This window comes from Numenius arquata, chromosome 8 (assembly GCF_964106895.1).
Source record: "Numenius arquata chromosome 8, bNumArq3.hap1.1, whole genome shotgun sequence".
Taxonomy (NCBI): domain Eukaryota; kingdom Metazoa; phylum Chordata; class Aves; order Charadriiformes; family Scolopacidae; genus Numenius; species Numenius arquata.
Window position 1 is genome coordinate 51,624,829 of NC_133583.1, and position 24,300 is coordinate 51,649,128.

General features: G+C 45.2%; 3 protein-coding genes across 3 annotated transcripts in view; 1 reads left to right on the forward strand and 2 right to left on the reverse strand.

Annotated features, from left to right (window-relative positions):
• The window catches only part of GPBP1L1 (GC-rich promoter binding protein 1 like 1), a 34,799-nt gene extending 33,778 nt beyond the window's left edge, over nucleotides 1–1,021 (reverse strand). Inside the window, exon 1 of the mRNA XM_074151319.1 lies at nucleotides 938–1,021. The gene's annotated coding sequence lies outside the window, so the exon portion shown is untranslated. The remainder of the gene's footprint in view (nucleotides 1–937) is intronic.
• A 735-nt stretch (nucleotides 1,022–1,756) lies between these two features.
• TMEM69 (transmembrane protein 69) lies at nucleotides 1,757–4,435 on the forward strand. Its single transcript, XM_074151880.1, has 2 exons — nucleotides 1,757–1,801; nucleotides 2,848–4,435. The coding sequence occupies exons 1-2, from the start codon at nucleotides 1,757–1,759 to the stop codon at nucleotides 3,574–3,576; spliced, it is 774 nt and encodes a 257-aa protein (XP_074007981.1). The 3' UTR covers nucleotides 3,577–4,435.
• Nucleotides 4,436–5,695: 1,260 nt separating this feature from the next.
• Nucleotides 5,696–13,269, reverse strand: IPP (intracisternal A particle-promoted polypeptide). The gene is made up of 8 exons (XM_074151879.1): nucleotides 12,936–13,269; nucleotides 12,145–12,576; nucleotides 11,680–11,835; nucleotides 10,768–10,935; nucleotides 9,832–9,969; nucleotides 9,381–9,503; nucleotides 8,504–8,724; nucleotides 5,696–7,549 (listed from the first exon to the last, which is right to left on the reverse strand). The coding sequence occupies exons 1-8, from the start codon at nucleotides 13,222–13,224 to the stop codon at nucleotides 7,325–7,327; spliced, it is 1,752 nt and encodes a 583-aa protein (XP_074007980.1). The 5' UTR covers nucleotides 13,225–13,269; the 3' UTR covers nucleotides 5,696–7,324.
• Nucleotides 13,270–24,300: the final 11,031 nt, after the last annotated feature.

Here is a 24,300-nt window from a genome sequence, read left to right on the forward strand (position 1 = left end):
TAAAGGGCATAAAACACACCGGACGCACAGAAATAACTTTTCACGACGGAAAGAAAGAAAAAAAAAAAAAAAAAAAAGCCACCTCACGCTCAGGCCGGGCGCTGTTTTCCTGTGAGGAGATAACGAGGAGCACCTGACGAGTTTCCCGGCCTCCGTTTGCCCCGCTCCCCCCCGCCTCGCCGAGGCCGGGGCTGCCCACGGCACACGTGTCACTGCTCGGCGCCGGCCCGGCCGCCCCCTCCCGCCGGGGGCTGCCGGAAAAAAGCGGCCCTAAATCCTGCAGAAGCTAAGGGAAACGGCCCCGGCCCTCGCCCGGTTTCGTTTCCAGCTCTCAAGCGCACAACAGACGGCGGCGGAGTCGCCGTCGCTCCCCCCCCCGCTCCATCCCCCGGGGACTTCACCCCGGCGGAACGCGGCGTTCCGGCCCGTCCTTCCCCGCCACCCCCCCCCGCACCCGGCCGGCCCCGCTTGATGACAGGACAAGGCTAAACTCCGGGCGAGAGCCGGAGCGGCCGCGGCAGCGCCCAGGCAGTGTCAGCGCCGGGAACTTTCCGGCGAAGCAGGAAACAATAAACGAGGAGCCTCGGCCCCGACCGCCCTCCCCCGGCCCGGCCCGGCCCGGCCCGGCGGCCCTGCCCCGCCGGGAGCCCCTCGCTGCCGCCTCCGGCAGCGGGTTCCTCGCGGGCCCGCCGCGGCGGAGGGGCGGGGGGTGGCGGCGGGCAGCGGCGGGCGGAGGGAGCCCCCCCCGCCAGCCGCACCGCCCCCCGCCGCCGCCGCCAGCGGGGTCCCCGGCCTGGTGGGAGGCCGATCCCGGGCCGCTCGGAGGCCCGCAGAGCCGGCAGGGGGGTGGGGGGGGCGGCGGACCATGTCCCGGGGCGGCGGACAGCGGGGAGGCGCGGCGGGGCGCCGGGAGGAGGGGTGTGGGAGCCGCACTCACCGGCCAGGCCCCTCTCGCTGCCTCCTGCGGCCCCAGAACCATAACAAAGCTCTGCCCAAAATGGCTGCCCGGCCCTGCCCGGCCGGGGGCCGGAGGGGGCGGGGCCTGCGCGCGCGCGGGGCGGGGACGAGGAGGCGGAAGGGACACGCCCACCTGGCTTCCCCGGCGGCCACGCGGAGCGCTCCCCCCCCATCCCCTCCCCGCCCCACCAATCAGAGCACCGCCCTCGTCACCTGCCGGGCGCCACCGGAGACTACGCGTTCCAGAAGGTCGTGCGCCCGCCCGCCACGCCGATCGGCCTGGCGCGGCGCCGCGGAGCATGCTGGGATTTGTAGTCCCGTCAGCCGCCCGGCGCTCCTTTCCTTCGTGAGCGAGGGTCGCCCGCTGAGGAGATCCCCGGAACCGAGAAAGCGGGAGCGGCTCCCCCAGCGCCCGTGACCGCAGCCTTCGGGCTGGGAGCGAGAGCGGCTTTTCGGCTGTGCTGTCCCCGGTGCACCGGGGACCTGTTCCTGCCCGGACCCGTACCGCCGGAGTGCTTCCCGGGGCACCGGAAGCCTCCTCAGCGAGGAGGCCGCGGGTTCGAGCCGGTGGGTAGCGCCGCGGTGGGGCCTAGCCCCGGTTCCCCGGCCGGCAGCGCGGCCCCTCCGTGCCGTCCCCGGGCTTTAGCCGCGCGGAGCTGCCCCCCCTTCGCCGGAGCAGCGGGACCGCGAACCGGGGAGCGAAGTCTGCCGGCGAGTTGGACATAAGACGAACTCAGCTATTCATCGGTTTCAGACCTTCTACTGAATTTTTCTGGTTTAGGGCCTTGATAAAGCAAAGATGTTTCCTCTGGTCCAACGGTGCTGCTTCCGCACACCTTTCAAGGTAAGTTTCCGAAGCCTTTTTACTGTCTATTTTTCTTTAAAAGTAAAATAGCAAAAGGTGTGACTGGAGCATTGGAGAAAAAGGTGACTTTCAAGCGGGAGTAGCCCCATGTTTATCACTCAGCTTTTCTGAGAGAAACCCTAGTTTCTACAGCAGCTTTTAGCCAAAGCTATAATAGTTCTTTTATGAAATCAAATGTTATTGTCCAAAGGTCTTTTTTCCCCTTTTAGGCAGACTAGTGAGGGGATAGTAGCTAGCTGCTGGAGTGACCTTGTCCTGCTTCTGTAATCATTGTATAGTCTACTCTGGAAAGGACTGATAGATCTTAAATTAAAAATACCTAAAGGGTGGAAAGACAGGTGGTTATCAGAGGGCTGGAGCATCTCTCCTGTGAAGTCAAGCTGAGAGAGTTGGGGTTGTTCAGCCTGGAGAAGAGAAGGCTCCAGGGAGACCTTATAGCCCCTTTGAGTACCTGAAGGGGACTACAGGAGAGATGGGGAGGGACTCTTTACCAGGGGTTGGAGTGATAGGATGAGGGGCAATGGTTTTAAACTGAAAGAGGGGAGATGTAGATTAGATACTGAAAAGAAATTCTTTACTGTGAGGGTGGTGAGACACTGGAACAGGTTGCCCAGAGAAAGTGTGGATGCCCCATCCCTGGAGGTGTTCAAGGACAGGCTGGATGGGGCTCTGATCAACCTGCTCTGGTGGGAGGTGTCCCTGCCCAGGGCAGGGGGTTGGAACTGGATGATCTTTAAGGTCCCTTCCAACCTGAACCATTCCATGAATCTATGATATACAAACCTTTTGTAGTGAGGTTTATTTACTCACCATGAAGAGCCTAGATGCTCTTCATCAGCTCACTTGTGAAAGTTGTATCAGCTTAATCAGTTAAGTTAAAAACACCTGAAAACCGAGAGGAAGGGCAGGTGGGATGTGACCTGGCCTGGAAAACTACTTGGTACAATATTTCATAGGTAGTTTGGGTAACTGTAAATTTGCAAGCCTACATTGCAAGGTGTTCAGAACAAGTTTTATACTTGCAGCTCCAGAAGTCTACTGGTCCCAGACTACTACTGTATGGAAAGAATAAGACAACTTGGTTTTCTGTCGGCCTCCATCTGCAAAGAGAGGTGTGTCATCTCTCAAGATCTCCAAGCCTCAACCCAGCATCAGTATATGCAACCAAGCTCCAGGCTTTTCACACCTCCCTCCCCTTCTTCAAGAAGAAAACCCCCAAAGAATCTGAGACCAAAGATTCAGGCGTATTGCAACGAAGCATGAAATTGCTAAAGGATTCTCCAAAGCCAGCCCTTTACTTAAGCCTTGCGGGCCTAATTCCATTTGTGTCTGTGCCGCTGTCAATGGCCATCCAAGGGACCTACTACCCAGAGCTGGCATTTGCTCAGATTACATACGGTGCTGTGACAGTTTCTTTCCTAGGAGGAATGAGGTGGGGGTTCGCTCTCCCGGAAGACAGCCCGGCCAAGCCAGACTGGCTGAACCTGGCCAACAGTACAGTTTCTCCTCTACTCGCCTGGCAAGCCTTGCTTTTTAAAGATATCACTCATGGTGCAATAATGCTAGTAATGGCCTTAGGGATAGCGCTACATTATGATGTTTCCCTTCTTCCTACTTATCCTCGGTGGTTTAAAGTCCTGAGGGTAGTGGGAACAGTGGTGATGGTATTATCGTTATTAGCTACTGCAGCGTTGAAAACTTTTTTAGAGCTACAGCTAAGTGACAGCAGAAATAAATGGCAGAATACAAAATAATAAATCAATAGGCAAAAGCTGTTAATTTGCCCATAAGGTATTTGTATTGAGTTCCAGGGGAAATACTTATTTGTGCTTAGAAATCATGAGATGGCAGTGATCAAGATGCTTATTCTCAAAGCAAACAAGTTAGCTAGTTTAGAAAGAGAAGGACTGTAAATAGCAATGACTTCTATGGCAGGCATGAGCCTGTCCTTATCTGTAGAAGAAGGCATCGCTCTTGAATGAGATGTTACCAACGTATGAATTGCTCTACGCTGAATTATTAAAGTATCTGGTTTAACTATAACGCATGGTAATGTTCTGTGGGGAGAACAACTTGTGTAGTCATAAACAGTAACAAGGTGAAAGCAATTCTAGATTAATGTTTAAAGAAGCAGCAGAAAAATATGGAAAAGTATGTGTTCAATTCCTGTGTTGTGGAACGAAATTCTTCTCTGTCTTACTTCAGCTGAGAAGGTGCTGTAAATGCCATGTGCTTCAGTGCAAGTTAGGTAAAAAAGGACAGGGAAGGCTTGTTTGCAGTGGCAAACCAAGGTCAGCACTCACCTAAAATATGTCATCCAGCTGCTGCGATGGAGTGGGGAAAGCTAGAAGGGGAAGCTCTGTATCTTTGACAAGGTGCCACAAGAGACAGAAGGGAGCTTCCTACTCAGGCTTACTTAAATAAAGAAGGATACCAGGGCCATCTTCCTAGGTTTTGTTTGGACTTAGGGCTGTCTAGCTAAGGAAGCTGCATGCGGCATAGCCATAAAGATCTGTCACGCTCCTAAATTAAAGTACCATCCACTGACGATAGAAATGTATGATATGACACAAGGACTCAATCGCTGGCACTAAAGGATTAAATAATGGGATTGAAAGTAGTTTATGTCTTCTCCTTCCTCAAAACTCTTTTTATTTGAGCACCTGGGCTAAATACAAACAGACGTGTAGCCTGCAAACCCTCCGTGATGGGTTTCAGTTATTGAAAACACTGGACTTTGTGCTTACATCCTTCTAACACATCATTTAGGGGAAGAAGATACAACTGGTGTCACATGGATTTTCTTTTCTAGCCTCAGCTGCTTCAAGAAACCTATGAAATTGTATGTGGGCATATTTACTGTGGGCTTTTTATCTTAAGTATTCTTTAAGTACAGTATAAGATGCAAAAAGAAAGCTGAAAAGTGACATCCACACACAATCTTAGGACCAACTTAGAAAATCCTCCTAGTTCTTTTAAAGCACTAATCCTCATTGTCGTTCTACAGAGAATAAAGCACATACTGTCACTTGAAATTTATTATCTGTTCGTTCTGCAAAGAACAGACATTTAAGGAACCTGTCTATCCTGAAGGTACGGTATTGCTGAAACAGCAGCTACATACACGAACCTCTAACTTTTGTAACCTGTTAACCTTTACTCATTAATAGCATGACACCTCTGAAACAGCAATATATTTCAGTGCTCTCTGAATATAAAGGAAGTAAAATTGAGTTTGTAAATGAAAACAGTTGGTTTATTCTTTCTTACTTAGACATGGCATTTTTTAAGATGGGCCCAGAGAAGAGTACTGTCTTTGACTTGATTTGGGGAAAGAGGTGCTGAGTATCAGAGACCGTAATCGATCAACTTCAAAGTTTCATTCAAAAATGACAGAATCAGCCACAAAAACTGGAGAAGGTAACTTCATAAAACAGCAGACTCCTCAAGCTCCACTACACAGAACGTTTTCAGGTAGGGATCAGAAGTGAACTCCCAGTTCTAAACTAATAAAGTAGAGCCAATGTAACGTTTCTCAAATGGTTCATGAGGGATCCTGAAATGTAAAGAAGAAATCCTAAGAAATATTTGATCCCAGAGAGGGTTGCACAGGGCTGGCAAGGCAGCCAGACTTCCAAGAAGTCTGAGTGATTTTACACTGAGAAGAGGAATAACGTCAGTATTTTACTACAGAAGCATGTTACTTGCACCTTTCAAATAGTCAACGTTTATAACCAATCTTCCCTAGTGTCCTACTGGGAAATAGGATTTCCAGTTAAAAAAAAAAAAAAAAAGAAAAAAAAAAAGAAGAAAGTAGCAGTGAAGCAGTTTTGCAACTCATTCTGACAGGAAAGCAACCTATTCAAACGCATTCCACAGTTCTGAAAATGCATTTTATTATGAAAAACTTTTTAAAACAAGCTTCAACTTGGGAAAAAAAAAAAAGACAATAAACATTAGTTCACACACATAAGAAATCTTTTTGAAGTAAAAGCACACACAAGATTATAGAATGATAGAATGATCAGAGAAATAAATGCTCCGACATTTAGCACGTTTTACTCTGGCAGTCTCCCAGCTCTGTGTTAGAATGTAAGACCTAGATTCTTAATGTACCTGCAACACTCACCTTGGAGGCTTTTATTCATGTATTAATTTGTTAATTTTACACAGGGAATATTGACCTAGACAGCATGAATGTTTCCTTGTCTATGCAGAGCAGGCTTCCTGTTTTGTGACATTCCAGTTGTGGTTTTGCGTTGTAGAATAACACTGTCTATCAAAGTTCAAGCAGTCTTGTTTCAGACTCCATCCAAATCATCCACAGCTGGGCAGAAAATGCAACCACATTGTGCAAAAACCAACTTCAATTACGTTAATTAAATGGATCTAGAAATAACTCCAAACTTCTCGTAGTACTGTTCTATTAAGCGTATCCAAGCTAAATACAAACTCCTTCTGACAAAACGCAGTAATGGCATCACTTTAATGCTGAATGCAGCTAATTCTATCGCAAAACGCTCCAGCTGCTCAAATTTGGAAGAGGCAGGATATGAGATGTAGCAAGGAGGAACCTATGTACCTTGAGGAAGAGCATGTATTCCAATGTCAAACCTCAGCATCTGTCACACGGGGGAAAAACACATTTAACTAAGGAAAAAAAAAAGGGCAAAAGGCTTTCCCTATATTTTTATACTAAAAGCAGTCCTGAACAGAACAGCTAATCCAATGAATAGCATTTCTGTTTAAAATTCACCACAGCTTACACAAAAAGGAGCTCTACTCTCATCACTGATGCCACTGAGAAGAAAAGCCTGTGCTGGAGTGGAATGACGTTATTAGAACTGTGAGAATAACCTTCCAGAACAGGAGATTCACAGCCCCTTACCATCCAAGGTAGTGACGTGGCCAGAAAGTAAATACCCAATTTGTATTTAATGCCCATCATGTCCAGCTGCAGAGAAGAGCCTCAAATGCATCAAGGTCATACATAGAAGTACCAAGTGTTCTCCATTTGTTGTCTTCTCTTCCACCAGAAAAGAACAACTCATGCTAACCAAGTATCCCACCTGCTCTTACCTCGTGATAGCTTCTAGCTACCTTGTCTATAGCAGCCTCCTTCCAGTTTATAAGGCCAGCTAACGACGCTAGTTTTGGGGAACCTTTGAGAGTTAACAACTTGATTAATGTCTCTAATGTGCTGGAATGATTTCTTCAGATTTTTACAGGGCATATTTGCCACTTATTTCAGTGAGCTTAATCCAGTCATAAGAGGTATTTCTACCCCTAATAGGATATTTCCTGAGACAGCCATTGGATAAGCCAATTTACTTTGAAGGGCGAGAGTTTTAGTAGTTCCTTTTTCTCAGGAAAAGCCCTCTGATCTAATTCTCCACTGTCTCTACTGAAGCACCTGTGTTAGAAGAGGTTTCTGGCCAATGAAACCAGAAATCCCAGGAGACAAATTTACTCATTCCTTGAATGAGTTTTCTTCTTTGTGTTCTAGAGCATAGCTACACCTCCTTCGCAGCGGCTGGTGATCATGTTGGCAATTTCAGTCCAACTGTCCATATGAGGGTTATAAACTTCAACAGAGTCAGAGGTTACCGGAGCAGCAAAATCATGGCTGGGAGCTCGGCCTCCCAAAGCATAAAGAAATCCATTCACAGCCACGACACAGACACCAGCTCTTGGTATCTTCATCGATGCAACTTCAACCCACTTTTCCTAATAAGAAGGTGAAAAAGTCAACAAGTAGTTTTCGGGTGAGCCCCGATTCTGACAAAAGTAACTTTTAAAGCTTAAAGTCTGAAACATATATACAAAGAACACTATGCATTCACAGGCTCAAATATGGTATGTGTACAGCATCAAGAGGATTATCAAGACTGAAATGACTACACTTTCAAAAGTGGTCCAAGTCATGGTAGTCACTAAACACCACATCACATACTGTCTGTACGCAACCCTCCCCTTCTTCAGTCACTGCAAGATGCAGTCTGTTTCCAAAATAGAGAGTGGTCCAGAGTTTGAGGTGTGAAATAAGGAAAATTAGATTCAATTCCAAATGTAAAACAGAATGGCACAGTGGATCATGTTCTGCTTTTAACACCAGCTACTATTCCAAAGAGCATCATATAAACATGAGCAATAAGAGTCAGGAATAATTTCTTATCTTATTGAAATGTTTAAGCGTTCAAAGTGATTTTTCTAGTCATGCTGAAACACTACCACTTTTTGATGCAGAAAGAAACATCCTCAACAGAAACATCCTTTGTAACAAAGGGCAACTCTTACTTTTTCCAGGGATTTTTTTCTCGAGTCACATTACTGATCATTTTATTACAGAGGGGGAATCTATCTCCCCATCTTAACCCTAAAAAGTATTTACCAAACTACAGTATATCATCAGTAGTGGTTAGCTTTCGGTTTCCCAAAAGCATGCATATGATCTTCATAAACACTCCACTAAGTCAGACAGCAAGATTCTACAGACTGGTTAGGACAGACAGACCCTGAAGTCACTCAATGAAGCTTTGTTTCACTCAGATTACCAGCCAGCAGTGAAAAGAAAATGGAATTTCCAACTTCTTTTTAAAGAAAGGAAGCATGCTACCTCTACGGCATCTTACACAAAGTTGATGCAATCTACATTTATGAAAGGAAGGGACTCTACCATACCTCTTCAAAGGAGTATCTTTCTACAGTAGCAAGTGCATCCTGAGATTCATTCCAGCCTCCCACAGCATAGATACAATCGTTGAGAGCAGCCACACCAAGATATGCTCTTCGGGTACCCATTGGAGGGAGCTCAGACCAACGTTTAGATATTGGGTCGTAGACTTCAACAGAACGTAGCTCTACTCCTTCACTGCTGATACCACCAACAACATAAATCAAACCTGTAGAAACAGGGTTTCTCCTCTGTTAGGTTCCATGATACAAAGGTTTGAAAGACAGAAAATGCTTGCCACAATAAAAGTCCCAGCCTGACATTAAGATGGCCTAGAGAATATCAGATAAAAATCCTCCATTTGTCCAGTAGTAGCATACATAAAGCTTTTAAATGAGTAACTTGAGGCTTGAGATGAAAGCAATAATTAATCAAGTGCAGAGGAGAAAATTCAGAAGGCTGCAACTGCTGGCCAGACCTGGATCAAATACATAATAAATGCATTTATAGATCATTCCTGTCTTAAAATAACCTGTGGCAACTCTTCAGATTGTCACAAAAAAACATGAACAAACACGAATATAGGAAGTAAATAAAAGCAGGATCAGGAAGGACAATCAACTGTTAGAAGACTAGCTGAATAACCATACTGGCAGCCATGTAAAAACTGTTTTCATGAGACAAAAGGCAGAAGATAGAACTTTATAGTCTTTGATCCCTGCAGAATTAAAAATATGGTACTAGAAGAACAAATAAATGAAGTACAAGCATATGCAACTGACAGCACAATACAAGACAAAGGTAAAAATTCATGACTGAAACATAAAGCTTCAAAATCCAATGGCTCTTGGAACTGTTTATGAATACAAACTTAACAATACTCACCTTGCATTTCACAACACCCGAAGTTGTAACGGGGCACAGCCATGTTTCCCACCACATCCCAGCTATTTTCTTCAGGATCAAATCTTTCAATTGTGTTGCCAATCTCTGCTCCAACCCAACCTCCTGCAAATAATAGCAAACACAGCAAAGAATTTAATGGCATGAAGCTGTGCCTTAGCTGCATTTTCAGACATGCAGTGTCTAAGACTGTTCTAGGACACACTAATTTTGAAACCAGCATGCAACCTACAATGGAAATAAGTTATAACTGAACAATAACTAATCCACAAAGATTCGGTATGCTAATGCTCATGTAAACATATGTTTTTCAATACCTAAGTGTGCAAATTTGCAACACCAAGATGTAATATTGAAGATCAAATCAATTTACAAGTTCCAGGAATTAACATCTTCAAAATTGACTTCACCTAGAAAAAATCTCAAATCTTACCCAAAGCATAGATAGCACCATAGCACGTACACACTCCCAGACCAGAACGGGGATGGTTCATGGAAGCCACAGTGGTCCACTGCTTAGTAACAGGATCATAACATTCAGTACAGTCAAAAATCATTGCACTGTCCTCACCTGCATAATAAGAGCAAGAACTGAGTCAGCGGAAACACAATGTTTTGCACTGCAGATAGAGAATCATTCTTCAACTCTTCCAGGACAGAGAAAAATTGAATACGAGATCTTCCTTTCAGCTAGCCAAATGATCGAAGTAGCAAAAGCTTCGTTTATACCCAGAACTGAATCATCACTAGGAACAGTTTTCATCAACAGTTCCCCGATACATTACTGAAAACATCAGAGGGGTGAACAACCACAGTGCCACACAGTTTTCACTCCACAACACAACTGACACGGTTTTCAAGACCAAAGAATGTGTTCTGCGGTGACAAAAACTATACATATGCATTCTTTAATGATGGGCAGGTAGACCTACTTGTCACATCCTTGTGCAAACACACATAACAAGACTTTCCAGGTAGGCAGATCACAAGTGGCCTGCCCTGTACTACTGCCTTTTATGCTGTGGGCTTCTGCTAGACTATAAGTGAAGAAAGAAATGCTCTTAGTGGTGGTACACAAAGTCTGCAGAATACCCAACACCTCTTAGTACACCTGCCTATGTCCATATGCTTACCTGTGAGTTGCTATACCATGAGGGGAGAGCTTAGAAAAAATGGGCAACATAGGAACCCAAATGGGCATTCACAGAGCAGTGTCGGTAGAGAACCAAGGAACTACAATTATATCTAAAAGTTGCATTATCTACTGCTGGGTTCCTCAGAACCACTTACAGGAAGGATAATTTTAAAAATCTCCATCCATGAGTCCTCTGGTATCCATGTGACAAAGAAAGAACATTTCAGCTGTTACCTCCAATGGCATAGACCATTCCTCCCACCACAGCCACACCCAGCCCACTCCGGGCCTGGTGGAGAGAGGACACTGTGGTCCAGTAGTGGCTGAAGGTATCAAATCGCTCCACACAGCTGAGGGCTCTACTGTCACTCCAGCGTCCTCCTTGCAGTCGGTTGTACCCACCTAGAAAGTAAGTGGTATCAAGACTGAGTAAGAGCTTACTGCTCATCCCCATGCTCCTATATCTAAAGCAAAAATTACAGTAACAGTCATTAGCCACTTCTAGTAGGAACTGGACTTTTCCAAGTAGCATTGTTTCTCTGGCACACAAGGAAGAATGGTCGCTTTGAGGGTCATGGAACTTGTGCCTGAGCTGATCACCATAACACTACAAATATTACCATTCATGTTCTTAGTCAAACACAAAGACCAGCCAACAGCTGTTACTTCCCGCAAGGTGAAACAAGAGCATTCCCTTCCAATACAAAACTGCAGCTTTGCTGAAAGATTGCAATTTCAAGCATCCCATCACATGAAACAGAATAATCTGGACAGGGAAAATTTCAACCATCAGAAGAACAAGGAGTGCAGTGATTTTACACACACCATTCCAGCAGTGAACCATGGGCAAATCCTCTGCTGATTTGCAGATTTCCATACAAGGTAAATAATTTCTAAAGGGCAAATAATTTCTAAAAGGCAAATCTAGGCTCTGAATTTCATATCATAATGACATGAAATATGAATGACGCCCCTCTGTGCAATTCTAAGCAGAAAGCAGCTAACGTGGTAACTCACCCAGTTGAAATCTTTTACTATTTTTTAATCTTCTGATTTAAAAAAATAATCTAGTATCTCCTTCAGTACTGCAACATGAGATACTACTTCATAATTTGTTTTACAAGGTTCAAACAGCCACATTCTAACCTACTGCATAAAGGTACTTCCTGGCTTTCCTCCGGGGACGACCTTTAGAAGCTTGCAGAAAACTGCTGACCTTGTTCTCTTTGGGAGATTTACAGACTTCACAATATTCTTTCAACAGAGTTTGCAGGGCCACCCGAAGGCTGAAATCTGGAATACCTTGAGGAAAAAAGCAGATGAAAAAAGGCATAGTGAAGTATTACAGACAATAAGTAAGTCAGTTGTAAAAGAGTTACTAAACAGCAGGCAAATCAACACTGCCTACTTTTATAAGACTTTTTCAAAAGCATGTTTTTAAACTAAGCTGTGTTCATTTGTTAAAAAGTAGAATTTGTTTGAATAGAGTAAATCTTTTCAATCATCATGCTATTAATTAAAAAAAGTCTATCAAAAGCCAATAACTCTGAATGACACATCATTTGCTTAAATCCAAACATCTGATATTGTTTCTTCTCTTCTTTTGCTTACTTTCTATGTATTTTAGTAGCTTTTGTGCTGGTAGTAGAGGGAATCGAACAGGCTCCAGTACTTCTACGACGTATTTCTTTCTTTTCCCTATGTCCTTCAAAATCCATTGCATTGCCGCTATGAAAACCTGGTACTCGTCCTCGATGCTTAGGTCCTCACTTCGCAGGATCTTAATCAGCTGCTCTTTTGTCAGCGCCAGGAACTCATCCCCGCTCTGCACCTCCAGGAAGTGCGCGTGGATGTAGCTCTCGGTGAACTCCATCAAGTCATGACAGGCGATCTGCTCGGAGAACTGGAAGAGGCCGATACAGTTCAGTGGGTCGATCTGCCCCTTCAGGAACTCACAGCAGAGCTCCACCACCTCGGTCAGCTGCAGCATGTCGGCGGCGATGATCAGCTCCTGAACGTTGTGCTCCCCGATGCTCACCACCCCTGCAGGCAAGGCACACAACAGTGGGGCTCCGCTCAAGGCTGTGGCCATGGGGCAACCACCACCCCAGCCCCAGCCCTCAGGCAACCGCCATCCCGGCCCGGCTGTTGGGCAACCACCATCCTGGTCTGGCCATCAGGCAGCCACCATCCCAGCGCTACCTCAGGCCCCGATGTCGGGGCAACCACCACCTCAGGCCCAGCTGTCGGGGCAACCACCACCTCAGGCCCAGCTGTCGGGGCAACCACCGCACCGGCCTGGCCGTCGGGGCAACCACCGCACCGGCCTGGCCGTCGGGGCAACCACCGCACCGGCCTGGCCGTCGGGGCAACCGTCCCCGCCGCCCCCCCTCAGCCGTTACCCGTGTAGATGAAGTCGAGGAGCGTGTTGAAGGTGTCCGCCTCGACGCCCGCGATCCGCACCACGTCCCGGCCGGACTCCTTCATGCCGCCGGCGAAGAGCGCCGCGAAGTAGGGGCTGCTGGCCGCCAGCACCAGGCGGTGCACGGAGAACGCCTCCGGGCCCACTTCCAGCCGCACGTCGCAGAAGCTCTGCCCGGCCCGCAGCCGGTTGATCTGGGCCAGGAGGAGGCGGGCGTGCCGGTCGGAGAAGGAGCCCCCGCCGGCCTTGGCCACCGCAGCGCACGCCATCGCGCTCCCCGAGATGTCAGCCCTTTCCTCTCCCCCCGACCCCACCGCCCTGAGGGGCACCGCTGGCGCATGCGCACCGGCGCCCGGCGCTGCCCGGCTCTGCCCGCCCGCGGCGCATGCGCGCTGGGAGCCCAGGCCAGTGGCGGGAGAGCGCGCCCGCCCCGCTGAGGCGAGCGTGGCTGGCGACGGCGGGCTTCCTAGGAGAGGGCCGTGCTGAGGGGTCCTGTGCTCTGAGCAACCTTCTCCCTCAGCGGGCGTAGGAGGTGGATCTGCCAGGTTGTGGTACGTCTGTCTGATCCTTTGTGTCCTTGCCTGGTCACTCGGCCCTGTGGAGGCTTTTCACCGCCACAGGCACCACAGGCTACCACACCGTGGGCTCGCTGCCTGTTCTGTGAGGAGATTTCTTGTCTGTGGTTGAAGCTGGTCCCCTACTAGGTTCACTCACCTCACCTGGTGCCAAGGTGACTGGTGAACGGCAGATGTGCCATCGCCATATTCCCTGCCTTCACAATCTCTGTCCCTCAGCCATATTCCCCTCAGGCATGCTTTTGCAAACTGGGTTCCTGGCCACCTTAATCTGTGCTTGTGAGAGAAACATGGCAGTGCTGGGGAGAAAGCACAGCTACCATCTGCCCGGGGGAACCCCGGAGATGTAAGGTGGGGGAACTACCTGTCGTTAGCTCTGGACTGTGGCATCGGAGCCAGCACCGACCAGAGGCAGAGCCAGCCCACGTGCCCTCTTTCTCTGTAGCGTCACACCATGTTTGGGCCTTCCTCTTCATTCCAGCATGGATGTTTCATCGCAGCGTCCTCTAGCAGTACCATGTGTGCCACTGGGGTCAGCGCTGATCCTGAGGCAGAGCGTGCTTCTGTCTCAGTCTGTGTAATTCCCTGAGTCACTGCGTGCCTGGGCTCCGACCGAGGGATAAGCATCACGTACTGAGTTACACGCACGCAGTCACTGGGTCCGGCAGAGCTGGTGCTGATTCTGAGACAAAAGCGTCCCTCCTGAGTTTTCCACAACTGTTCCAGCAACATGACATGCAGCCAAAGCAAAAAGCAATCAGAGAGCCTCTTGGAACGCTTCCATATCTATTTACTGCGAGACTGGGAAAGAAAAACATGTCTGCTTACAGTTACAATGGTCGTGGCCCCTCAGGCTTTTCTCATGATTCTGCGTTTCATTGTAATAACTTTTAAATGTGCTTCTGGAAGGAATCTGAATCTTGAAACTCTCTGGGGACTGTTGGTTTCTGTGTTTTTCAGCATTACATTCTTGACAGTAGTGTGTTAAAATTACCTTTGGAGCTGGTCTTAAAAAAACACCCATAGAAAATATAGATCTAGATAGAAAAATAAGGTTTTGGCAAGCACACACAGTTGGATGCATGCTGATATAACTCAGTATACATTTTAAGCTAGGCTAATAAATGCATTGAGATTTTTCTTTCATTGATGAATCAGTAAAAGAAACCAGACCCCTCTCGCACTGACATTTTATTCATCGGAAGTGGCCTGTGAGTAAAAGGCTTAGAATTCTCCTAAATGCCAGTGGCTCAGTCGCTGGCTCATGTCAGCTGTTAGACACTTGGCCACTACTAGGATTTCACACCATAGCGCCAAATTTTACAGACAGAAAATAGCGTTGCTGAGACTGCTAATTTTGCCCTGAAGGCCTGTCCTGTGCTATATTAATGTGGTTGGATGGGTCTGCCTCCAGAAGAGGGCACTGCTTCAGCATGTTTCTTCTGTAACCACACAGAAACTGTACAAGATGGAGCTAATGCTCCCATAGACTATTGTGCCTCTCCCAAAACAAGCTGTAGATTTTCAGGAATAAGCCTGAAAGTACATTTGACAGTGTGAAATTGCACTGTGTAATGAGGAGCCTTGTGATTAACTAACACCAAGAATGACTGTAATTGCAGGGAAGGAATTAAAAATGTCTCTGATTTTAATTTAATAGGCTCCTAACATGATATTTGCCAATAATCCAGCTGAATGCTGACTGACATATAGGACAGGCGGCAAAAAAGGCATGCCCTGTGCTCCTCAACGTGTCCCACTGCTCACGCCTGCACAGAAGTGCTATTGTCATATACCAAAACTCCTCAGTGAGATGAATCTCACAAACAAGCTCTTCAGGCTTTCCCTTGAAAAACCCCAGTGCTGTGCCAGAGCACCATGAAGCATTGCAGTCCTCCCTGTGTTATCCCACAGAGGCCCATGGCTGCTCAGATTTCCCTGGCTGAAGGCTTCTCAGGAAAACCTTTCCAGATGCCTGGAAGATGTTCTGCTGAGCCGAGTAAGGTGTCTGTGCTCCCTCTCTCAAATCCTGCAGGTGGTGCTGTGACATTTGAACATGCAACAAAAATGGGTGGCTGAAAGGTGTTGCATATGTGGGTGTTGTAGTTCTCATCTGTTACAGGAAGAGATTTGCTAGATCTAAGTTTTCGTTTGTTTGGGTTGTTGGTTTTTTTTTTTTCTTGTACTCCGTGAGGATGGAGGGCTTTTAGTCTCCAAAAAAAATTAAAGAAAAATAATTTATTTGAAAGTTCAGTTTTGCCTGTCTGCCTCTACTCAGAATCCTCTCTGTTGTACCTATAGTTTTGGGGGTCATTTTGACTTAGTATTTAAGCAGTATCCTTACCATACTTGGCTGCTAAAATTTTCTCTTTCAGAGGAGACATAAAACTCAGGCCTTGACTATTTGTAGGTACGACAAACCCCGTGGGATCTTTTGTGATAGGGAGCCACTTTCCATGAAAGTCAACCAGAAAGTGCCAGGTCAAATTCCTGCCCCAGTTTCAATGGGTATGAAATCTTCACTTCCGTTTCCAAACTGCAGCGAATCTGCACTTTCTCCTCTGTGCTAAGGCACCTGCAATAATCTTTCAGTGATACAGTCAGTTGCCATTTTAATTACTATTTACCCACTGTAGTTACTACTTGTATTTTAATGCACTTGACCTATCAGAGTAGAGGTGTTGGACAGCCTCACCAAGATGGAAAGGAGCTTGTTTTGTGTTGGGGTGTCCAGGTCACAAAGCCTTCATAGGCTACAATAATTTTTGCTCCACTTCTCTAAGTTTCATCACCCAGGCTTCTCCCAGGGAAGCCAAAATTGCAGAAGTACAGAGCCACCAATAGTTTATGAGGACTAGGAATATCTGTAGTGCACTAAGCTGTATCTTTTACACTTCCAAGACACCCTCTCTCCGTTAAGGCCTACGTTTGCCCAGGTGCCCCGTTTATTCTGGATGCCGTTGCATGCCCAGGGCAATGGTGCAGATCAGCAGTCTCTGTTGATGCACAGTTTAGTGGAGCAGTGGTGTTATGTGCTGCATCATGAATCTGAAGCCCCTTGTAGGGGTAGGATGAGAGAGGCTGCTGGAGTTCACACTCATGCAGCATGGAGGAGAGAAGAGGGTCCCTGGGTACTTTCAAGGCATTTCTCAGAGACAATGGTGGTTAACCCATTATCACCCCAATGGGACCAGTTATCATGTGGTCTACTCAGTCAAAAGCCTCTAATGAGGTACAGTCACTAGATTCTAATTAGATATATGCATAAGCTGTTGTCAGCTTACATTTTCATGCGATACATGGACTTTAGTGGATGAAGAAGCTTCCCTTCAGGGTCTGAATGTTTCCCATCTCAGTGGTTAAAGGCATTGTGCTTCACAGTGAGATAACACATTTTCCAGACTTAAGCCAAGCATGAGAACACTCTCTCTTGGCAGATTCGGGCCAGAGCCGAGTAACAGCCAGGTAAGAGCTGTTACCTTCATTCCTGTGAGGGTTAATGAATATTGATGATTACGTGTGTGCATGTAGGGTAGAGGACTGAACTGGAACTGGCCCAAAGATGGAGAGCAAGAGGGATCCCCAAAGCCAGCATTTCCGTACAGGCAGCCCCAAAATATAGGGCTTGTGTGAAAACTTTTAAGTTTTCGCATTACCAGCGAGGCGGTGATTGCTCTATCCATTTCTCAGCTGAACTGTTAATGGCTGGGGAAATTAAATCTCATTGAAGTGCCATGCTAAATGTTTGTCCTTCTCCCTCTCCTCTCCTCTCCTCTCCTCTCCTCTCCTCTCCTCTCCTCTCCTCTCCTCTCCTCTCCTCTCCTCTCCTCTCCTCTCCTCTCCTCTCCTCTCCTCTCCTCTCCTCTCCTCTCCTCTCCTCTCCTCTCCTCTCCTCTCCTCTCCTCTCCTCTCCCCTCCCCTCCCCTCCTCGCCTCTCCTTGCCTTTTCTCTCCTTTTTCTCTTCTTTTGAAGCCTTTGTGAACTTTTTTTTGTCTATGTTGGAATTTGTAATTAAATATTTCGATTACTTTCACTGTAATACAGCTTCAGGTAAAGGTGACATTAAGGTAACTGCCTGATATCAGAGTTGTCAGCCCAGACAGGTTTAACATTCTTGAACTGGGTATTGAGACACTCTCCTGAGAATCCACATTGCACCAAAGGTACCGAGAAGCTGTGCTTGCGTCCAGCTGAGTGGGGTGATGCCCTCTGATGACCAGCCATACCCTGGGGAGCCATTTGGCTCAAGAGCCTCCAGAGGGAATGTGACACTCCCTGTGAGCAATGCACAGATAATGGCTTGTGATTTCAGGAGCGCTGGCAATATTTCACTGCCGTGTACTCCGGGCTTCACCTTCACAATAGCGTTGGGAAGAAAGGTGATCGGCATATGACAAAAAGTAATAAAAAAAAGAAAAAAACTTTTCAAGTGCATGCCCTAGCAATGAAAGGATTGTCATCTGACCTACTTGTGTGGAGAGGTTTGTGTTCTGGGTACACTTACCTAGCAGGAAGCTTGGAGGAATTCCAGTGAAACTGGGAATGTTGTGCAACAACAGTTCCCCACCAGTTGGGAGATTCTTGTGTTTAAGCCATAAATCTGGAGCAATTCCAGGCAATTTGATTTAAAGTAAACATCCTGGATGCAGTGTGTCAGATACTCGCACAATATTGTTTTAGTCTTTCTCATTTCTCCTGTGGGAATAATCATTCCATGAAGAAGGAAAGTGATCTAATGAGAGAATTAACTCAAGATCTCGAACATTGAATTAATCACAGCTGTCTGAGAGGGGAACCAAGGCAAACTCCACAGAGAGCTCACTGCATTTCCAAGGAAGGAGGCCAAAAGAATACTAAGACTTGGATAGCAGTTGGTGATCAAAACAGAGGCAGGAGAGATATGCTTTTAGTAGCTAAAGGGAAGCAAAACTGTGCAGCAGAGAGAGTTTCCCCCCTCATTCCTCTGAGAGGTTAAATCTTGGTAGTAGGGGATCACTGCAGCTTTTTCTTGGAGATGTTGAAAGCTGCCAGATTGTTGGGGTCTGATCCTAGCTGTGTCCTCACATTTATCTGAAGTAGATGATTGATTTCATAGCTTGGCTCTTTTTTCACTGTTGTCTAGAGTTGTCCTGCAGCTTCACACTGGATTAGACCTGCTCACTAACGTGACTTTATCAAAGGTGCAGGTTTGTTTGTTTTTTTTGCCAAAAGGAAAAATGAGTTGTGCTTGAGAATTATCAGTCTTCAGGCATGTGGGACTTCAGTCTTGCCATTAGTAAAGTTTGGCAATGTTTCAAATTGTAATCCAAATCCTAATGCCTTTTGGACTCTACTTAACTCTACTCTACTTAACTCAACTCTAAATTGCCTTGTTCCCTTGGATAATAAAGTAGAGCAAACACACAACAGACCCATGAGCTGTCTAGAGCATGTGGCGTTTTTTAAAATAACTGCGAGTTATGCAAACCAAACAGAAAAAATGAAAGAAAATAATGAGCAAATGGACATAAATTCAGCTAATTTTATTCCCTTCATTTTAGATAGTCATTAGATATACACCAGGAGCATGTTTGCTCTCCTAGAAGGTATCACACTTGCATTGACAGAGCTTATGAGCTGGTTTCATTGAAAAGATGGATAGAGTTAAACTCTGCCTGATACCCACCACATTCCACAGCCTGTGTGTGCAGTGGGGTCATTCCAGAAGCAGCGCCTCCATGGAATGTGAGATACGTCACGAACTCTGAGTAACTGTTAGAAGGCTGTCCTCAGGTCCTGCATCTGCTTGCTTTATGACTCAGGACTTCCAGGGCTCCGCATACACTGAAACCTTAAAAGATTAAAACTTCCACAGTGTAACATTTCAACTGTAAATGGCATCAGTTGCTACTACGCATCCCAGGTCCTTGGCTGCTCTGCTGTTCCCTTGCCATGTATTTCCCTGGATGATTTTTTTTCCTTGATTTACCTTTCCTCAGTGCAAGCATTTTTCATCTCCCTTTTCAGAATTTTACCTTTGGAGGCTCAGACTAGTTCTCTGGTTAGAAAAATAATTTTTATTCCAATCTCTCCTTCAAAGTGCTTGCAAAATCTCTACTTCATTGCCTGAGTAAACAGAAGCCTTGACTAAAATCAGAACAGACCCTTTGGGATTCAGAAGACCTGTCTGAGTTTAATGACAACATACTCATAGCAATATTTTAATATATTTTTTAACCAGTTGTGCACCTGTGTTATGGTGATTTTGTTTGCACTTCCGTTTTCTCAGTTTGCTTATCAGAATGTTGCATCAAATGTTATCAAAACCCTTAAAAAGCTGTATCTCATCTACAGCTTTCCCTTTTTATGCAGGCTGGTTGTCTCTCAGCAAGGGAAATTGGCTGTTTTGACATTATTTGTCTTAAACAATCTAACAATTATCATTTTTATAATTTTGTTATCCTTCAAGGTACATGGAAATGCATTGTTTAATAACTTGTTCTATTTTTGGGATGCTCAGGTATTTTTTTTATTTTATAAAATCTGTTTTATAATATTTGCATAATAACTTTTGCCCAAGGATCACCTTACAAAGCACAACCCCATTTGCAGTGTGAGACAAGGCTCTGGAACGGAACTTGTCCATGCTAGTCCTAGTTCTGCAATACTTGCAATGATCAGATAAGTCTCTTACCGACTCTCTCCCACTGACTCGGTTTGCTTCTCACTACTTATTTTCCTCTCAGGTATATTTTGAAGATTAATGAATATTTATAAAATGCTCTGAGTGAAACCTGCACATGAAAAATGCAACAGAATTTGAAAATGTCCTAATTACTGATGCCTATTATTTCTTTTTTTTAAAGGAAGCTATATTGCAATCAATATCCATGGAGAATTATGAGCTATAAAAATAGAGTCAGGACTCTAAAGGTACTGCGGGAAGTTGTGGCTGGCACGACTAAACTGAAGGTGAAAGCAACCAAGTAACGTGACAAAGAAAGCCTTGCAATGGCACAAGATCCAGCGGGCAAGTTTTGTTCATAATGCTTAGTATTGAAATATATGCAAGATGAAGTATTTGTATTACAGATGGATGATGAAATCCTTTTCAGTCTGCAAGTAATTAAAGATGAGATTCATCATCATAAGTAACATTAATAACTTTAAAGCAGCAGGCTCAGATAACCTATACTAAAGAGGTCTAACAGAACTGTCAATAGAGATCTCATTTGTAATACCTCCTTGCATTTCAGTGAAATTTCAGAAGACTCATAGTATTGTGCCAATGTTTAAGGAAAGAAAATTAAATAAACAGAGCAAGCAGGGTGACCCAGCTAGCTGTGTTACGGTTAACGTGACACCAGTCCCAAGTAGCACAGTACAAAAGCTGATACTTAGCCAGGTCGTAAATAAGTCAATAATTGGCAATAATTTTTCTTTTTATCAACATTGTCTTGTTGATAAATCCAATTTAATTTATTGATAAAGGTTGTAAGTCTGTTTCCTACAGATTAATGTTGGAACATATTTCACAACATATTTCACGAAGTGTTTGATCTACCACTGTGACATTTTGATAAATATCTTAGTCAAGTCTAGTGTCACTAAATACAGAGACGTTTCAGTTGTCTGGGCCAGTGTGGGTCTTTTGAGCAGGCACTTACCAAATCAGGTCAGCATTAGCTGGGGATGTCTGCAATTGTCAGTAACTTGGATCTTTCTTTTCCCTGGTTCGCCTTCACGACGTACTGTTGTAGTCTGATTTTGAGAGATTTGTGTTATTTTTACTTTTGTTTTATCTTAGCCTTTCTGTAAATGTAAAATCACTGCTGATAGCATTTCTGAGTGACACAGAGATTTTCTAAGATGTAAATTACTGTAAGTATAAAGCAGCTAGACAGAGTGAACAGTGGCTTAGGAAGGTTGGTATATTCACATAAAGGTTTTTAATACAACCAAGTTCAAAGCAATAAGTCTAAGAGCTGAGATGACAGTTCACTGTCACCTCTGGGACCAGGGAGCTGTATAATGGAAAAGAGTAACACCAAGAAAAGAAGAGGAATTGTAACACATGGACACTGGAGGCATGCAAATATTCAGAACGATGCTCTTGTAGACAGGGGCAGTGCAATTAGGGAGAAGTGTGTAGAGAGGCAGGGACATGGTGCTTTCTCTGCAGGTCACCCTTAACACTGCCATGGAGTATGGCTTTGATTTGTACAATTTAGGGTGGATATTCATGACTGGAGAAGGTACAGAGAAGAATCATAAGTATGATTTAAGGAAAGAGGGGATGTCTTATAATGACATGTAAACTAAATAGAGCTAAGGTAGATCTAATTGCTAAGAAGCAATTTGATTCAGTGGATATGCTGCTGAGCAGAAAGGTAATGCTGAATACTGAAGAACTCTTCAATACAACAGGCTTTAGCAAAAAACCAGTGGCTGAAAGCTGAAACAACAAACGTTAAATTAGGGATAACCTTTAACACTGAAGAAACAAATTATCAGGTGCATTGGACAATTCTCCATTATTTGGAGTTTTAAATCAAGACTGAAAGTCTTTCTGGATGATAATCTGTATTTGAATAAAACATATCTGGATCAATGAAAGAATGACAAAGAGGTATAAGACAATTTCTGTGCTGGGACAACTGAGTAGTTCTTGACTTGTTGGCACAGGGAAGAGATGACCTAGAGGAAATATCACAGAATCACAGAATCACAGAATGGTTAGAGTTGGAAGGGACCTTAAAGATCATCAAGTTCCAACCCCCTGCCATGGGCAGGGACACCTCCCACTAGACCAGGTTCCTCAAAGCCCCATCCAGCCTGGCCTTGAACACCTCCAGGGATGGGGCATCCACAGCTTCCCTGGGCAACCTGTTCCCAGAGGCTGCCGGGACCCAACCTCGGAATATGGTAATATGGTAGCTCTGAAAAAATACTGATGTCACGAAAGAGTTAAATGGTTTGCTTAGGGTACATCATGAGTCAGTGGGAAAGTTATGAATAGAAGCTAAATGGTCTTGGACCAGTAGCTGCTGTAGGATCCAGTGCTGTTCAAGAGCATGCATGACCAGTCTCATCGGTTATCCTGAATCTAAGCATGGAAGAATTGTTTGTTGAGTGTGGTTTCAAGAGTGATTTAGCCAGAGCAAAGAAAATAAAGTGGAATGGGAAGAAAAAGAGCAGAGACACAGGCAGAGACAATTGTGCTATACCTTGTAAAGAACATGAAGGCAATCTTCGGCCATGGTGATACAGAAAAAATTGGTGTTATGGCAGTGAGAGAGGATAGTTAATTCTTGAATTTTGAGCATAGCAAAATAAAGAGCAGGAAAACTGCTCTGATTCAGATGCATTAAAAGACAGGAGAGAACAGACTTAGTGAAATAGGGGAAAAAGGACTTTCAGAGCTTTACAGAAAACCAAATTCTTATTCCTTCTTTTCAAACAGTAGAGCTGACAAATTGAGTTAGCACGAAATACAGATGTGGCGAAGTATCATTCTAAAAACTATTCAGTGCTGGTAGGAATAGTTTTAAATATTAAAATTTAATATTTTATTGTTAAATATTGTTATTTAACATCTCCATTGTTAAATATACTGAGAAGCTGGTTGGAAGCAGAGCATGACCTAATGGGTCTAGCATTACTCTTGCAGCTGTGTGAAACCATTCAAATAAATAAACAGCCCAGCGAAGAAAGTGTGCTGGATTTTTAAGATTCTTCTAGTTTAACGGGATGTGCCAAGTCATTGTTTTAACTGTGGGCCAGATTCTTAAGTGCTGTGAGGTGCCTAGCTCCATAGCAAGCACTGAGATGGTGCTGATTTTCACAATTTGATAATCTGGCCCCCCAAATTAAGTCCTTCTCATGGTTGCCCTGGTGATACCACTATGAAAGGCTGTACAGAATGGCACAGACCTGCCTGCTCTACTGCGATATCAGAGGAACTACGGATGCCTAAGTGAAAGCAGGATTTAATTCATCCTTACCTGACGAGTTCCTCTGGGACTGGCACAGATTGTGGTTTTACTTTCACTGTAGCAGTGATGCTGGGAAGCAGGATTACTGATGTGAGAAACTTAATTGGGGTCCTCCCTGACACTTCCGTTTGTCAGAGATCATTCTATTTGGAATCATTCAGTGGGATTAATCGCACTCAAATTATGCTTCAAACTCATATCATAGGAGACTTTGGTACTGCTATTGTTTAAGGTAAAAGCCAAGTGTGACAGACCATACATACTGTATATGGCAATCTATGGATCCAGGAATTTATCTAGCACACCACAATCCCCTGTTTTGCAAGAATGTTTTTGAGATACAAAATAAATACATTTTCAGTGGTCAGTAGCCAGGCTCACTGACCTATTTCTGCCTGCAGCTTTTCTTCTTTATCTGAGCAGAGTCAGGCACACAGGAACTTTGTGATGGGAGTGCTGTGTGCCTATGCTAATGAAGGGCTTGGGCTGAAGATTCGGTGCGTTACTGGCATGGCCATCCGGAGGTCTCTAGTTCTCACTGTTCCACCTTAAATCAGCAGGAGCTGCCTGTGCCTCTCCTCTTTGAAAGTCAACCTCAAGATGTTACCTTCAGGCTTCTAGCTGTTCAGGTCAAGTCACAAGATTACACCTGTGCTAACCTGCCTGGGAGCTTTGTGATGCAGATGCAAAAACATCAGAGAAAGATTAATATAACCAGCTATTGATTTATTATGTTCTAGGAAGTAAGGGATAAAGCAGGCTGGCGCGATGCCCTGAGCCCAGCCTCCACGACGAT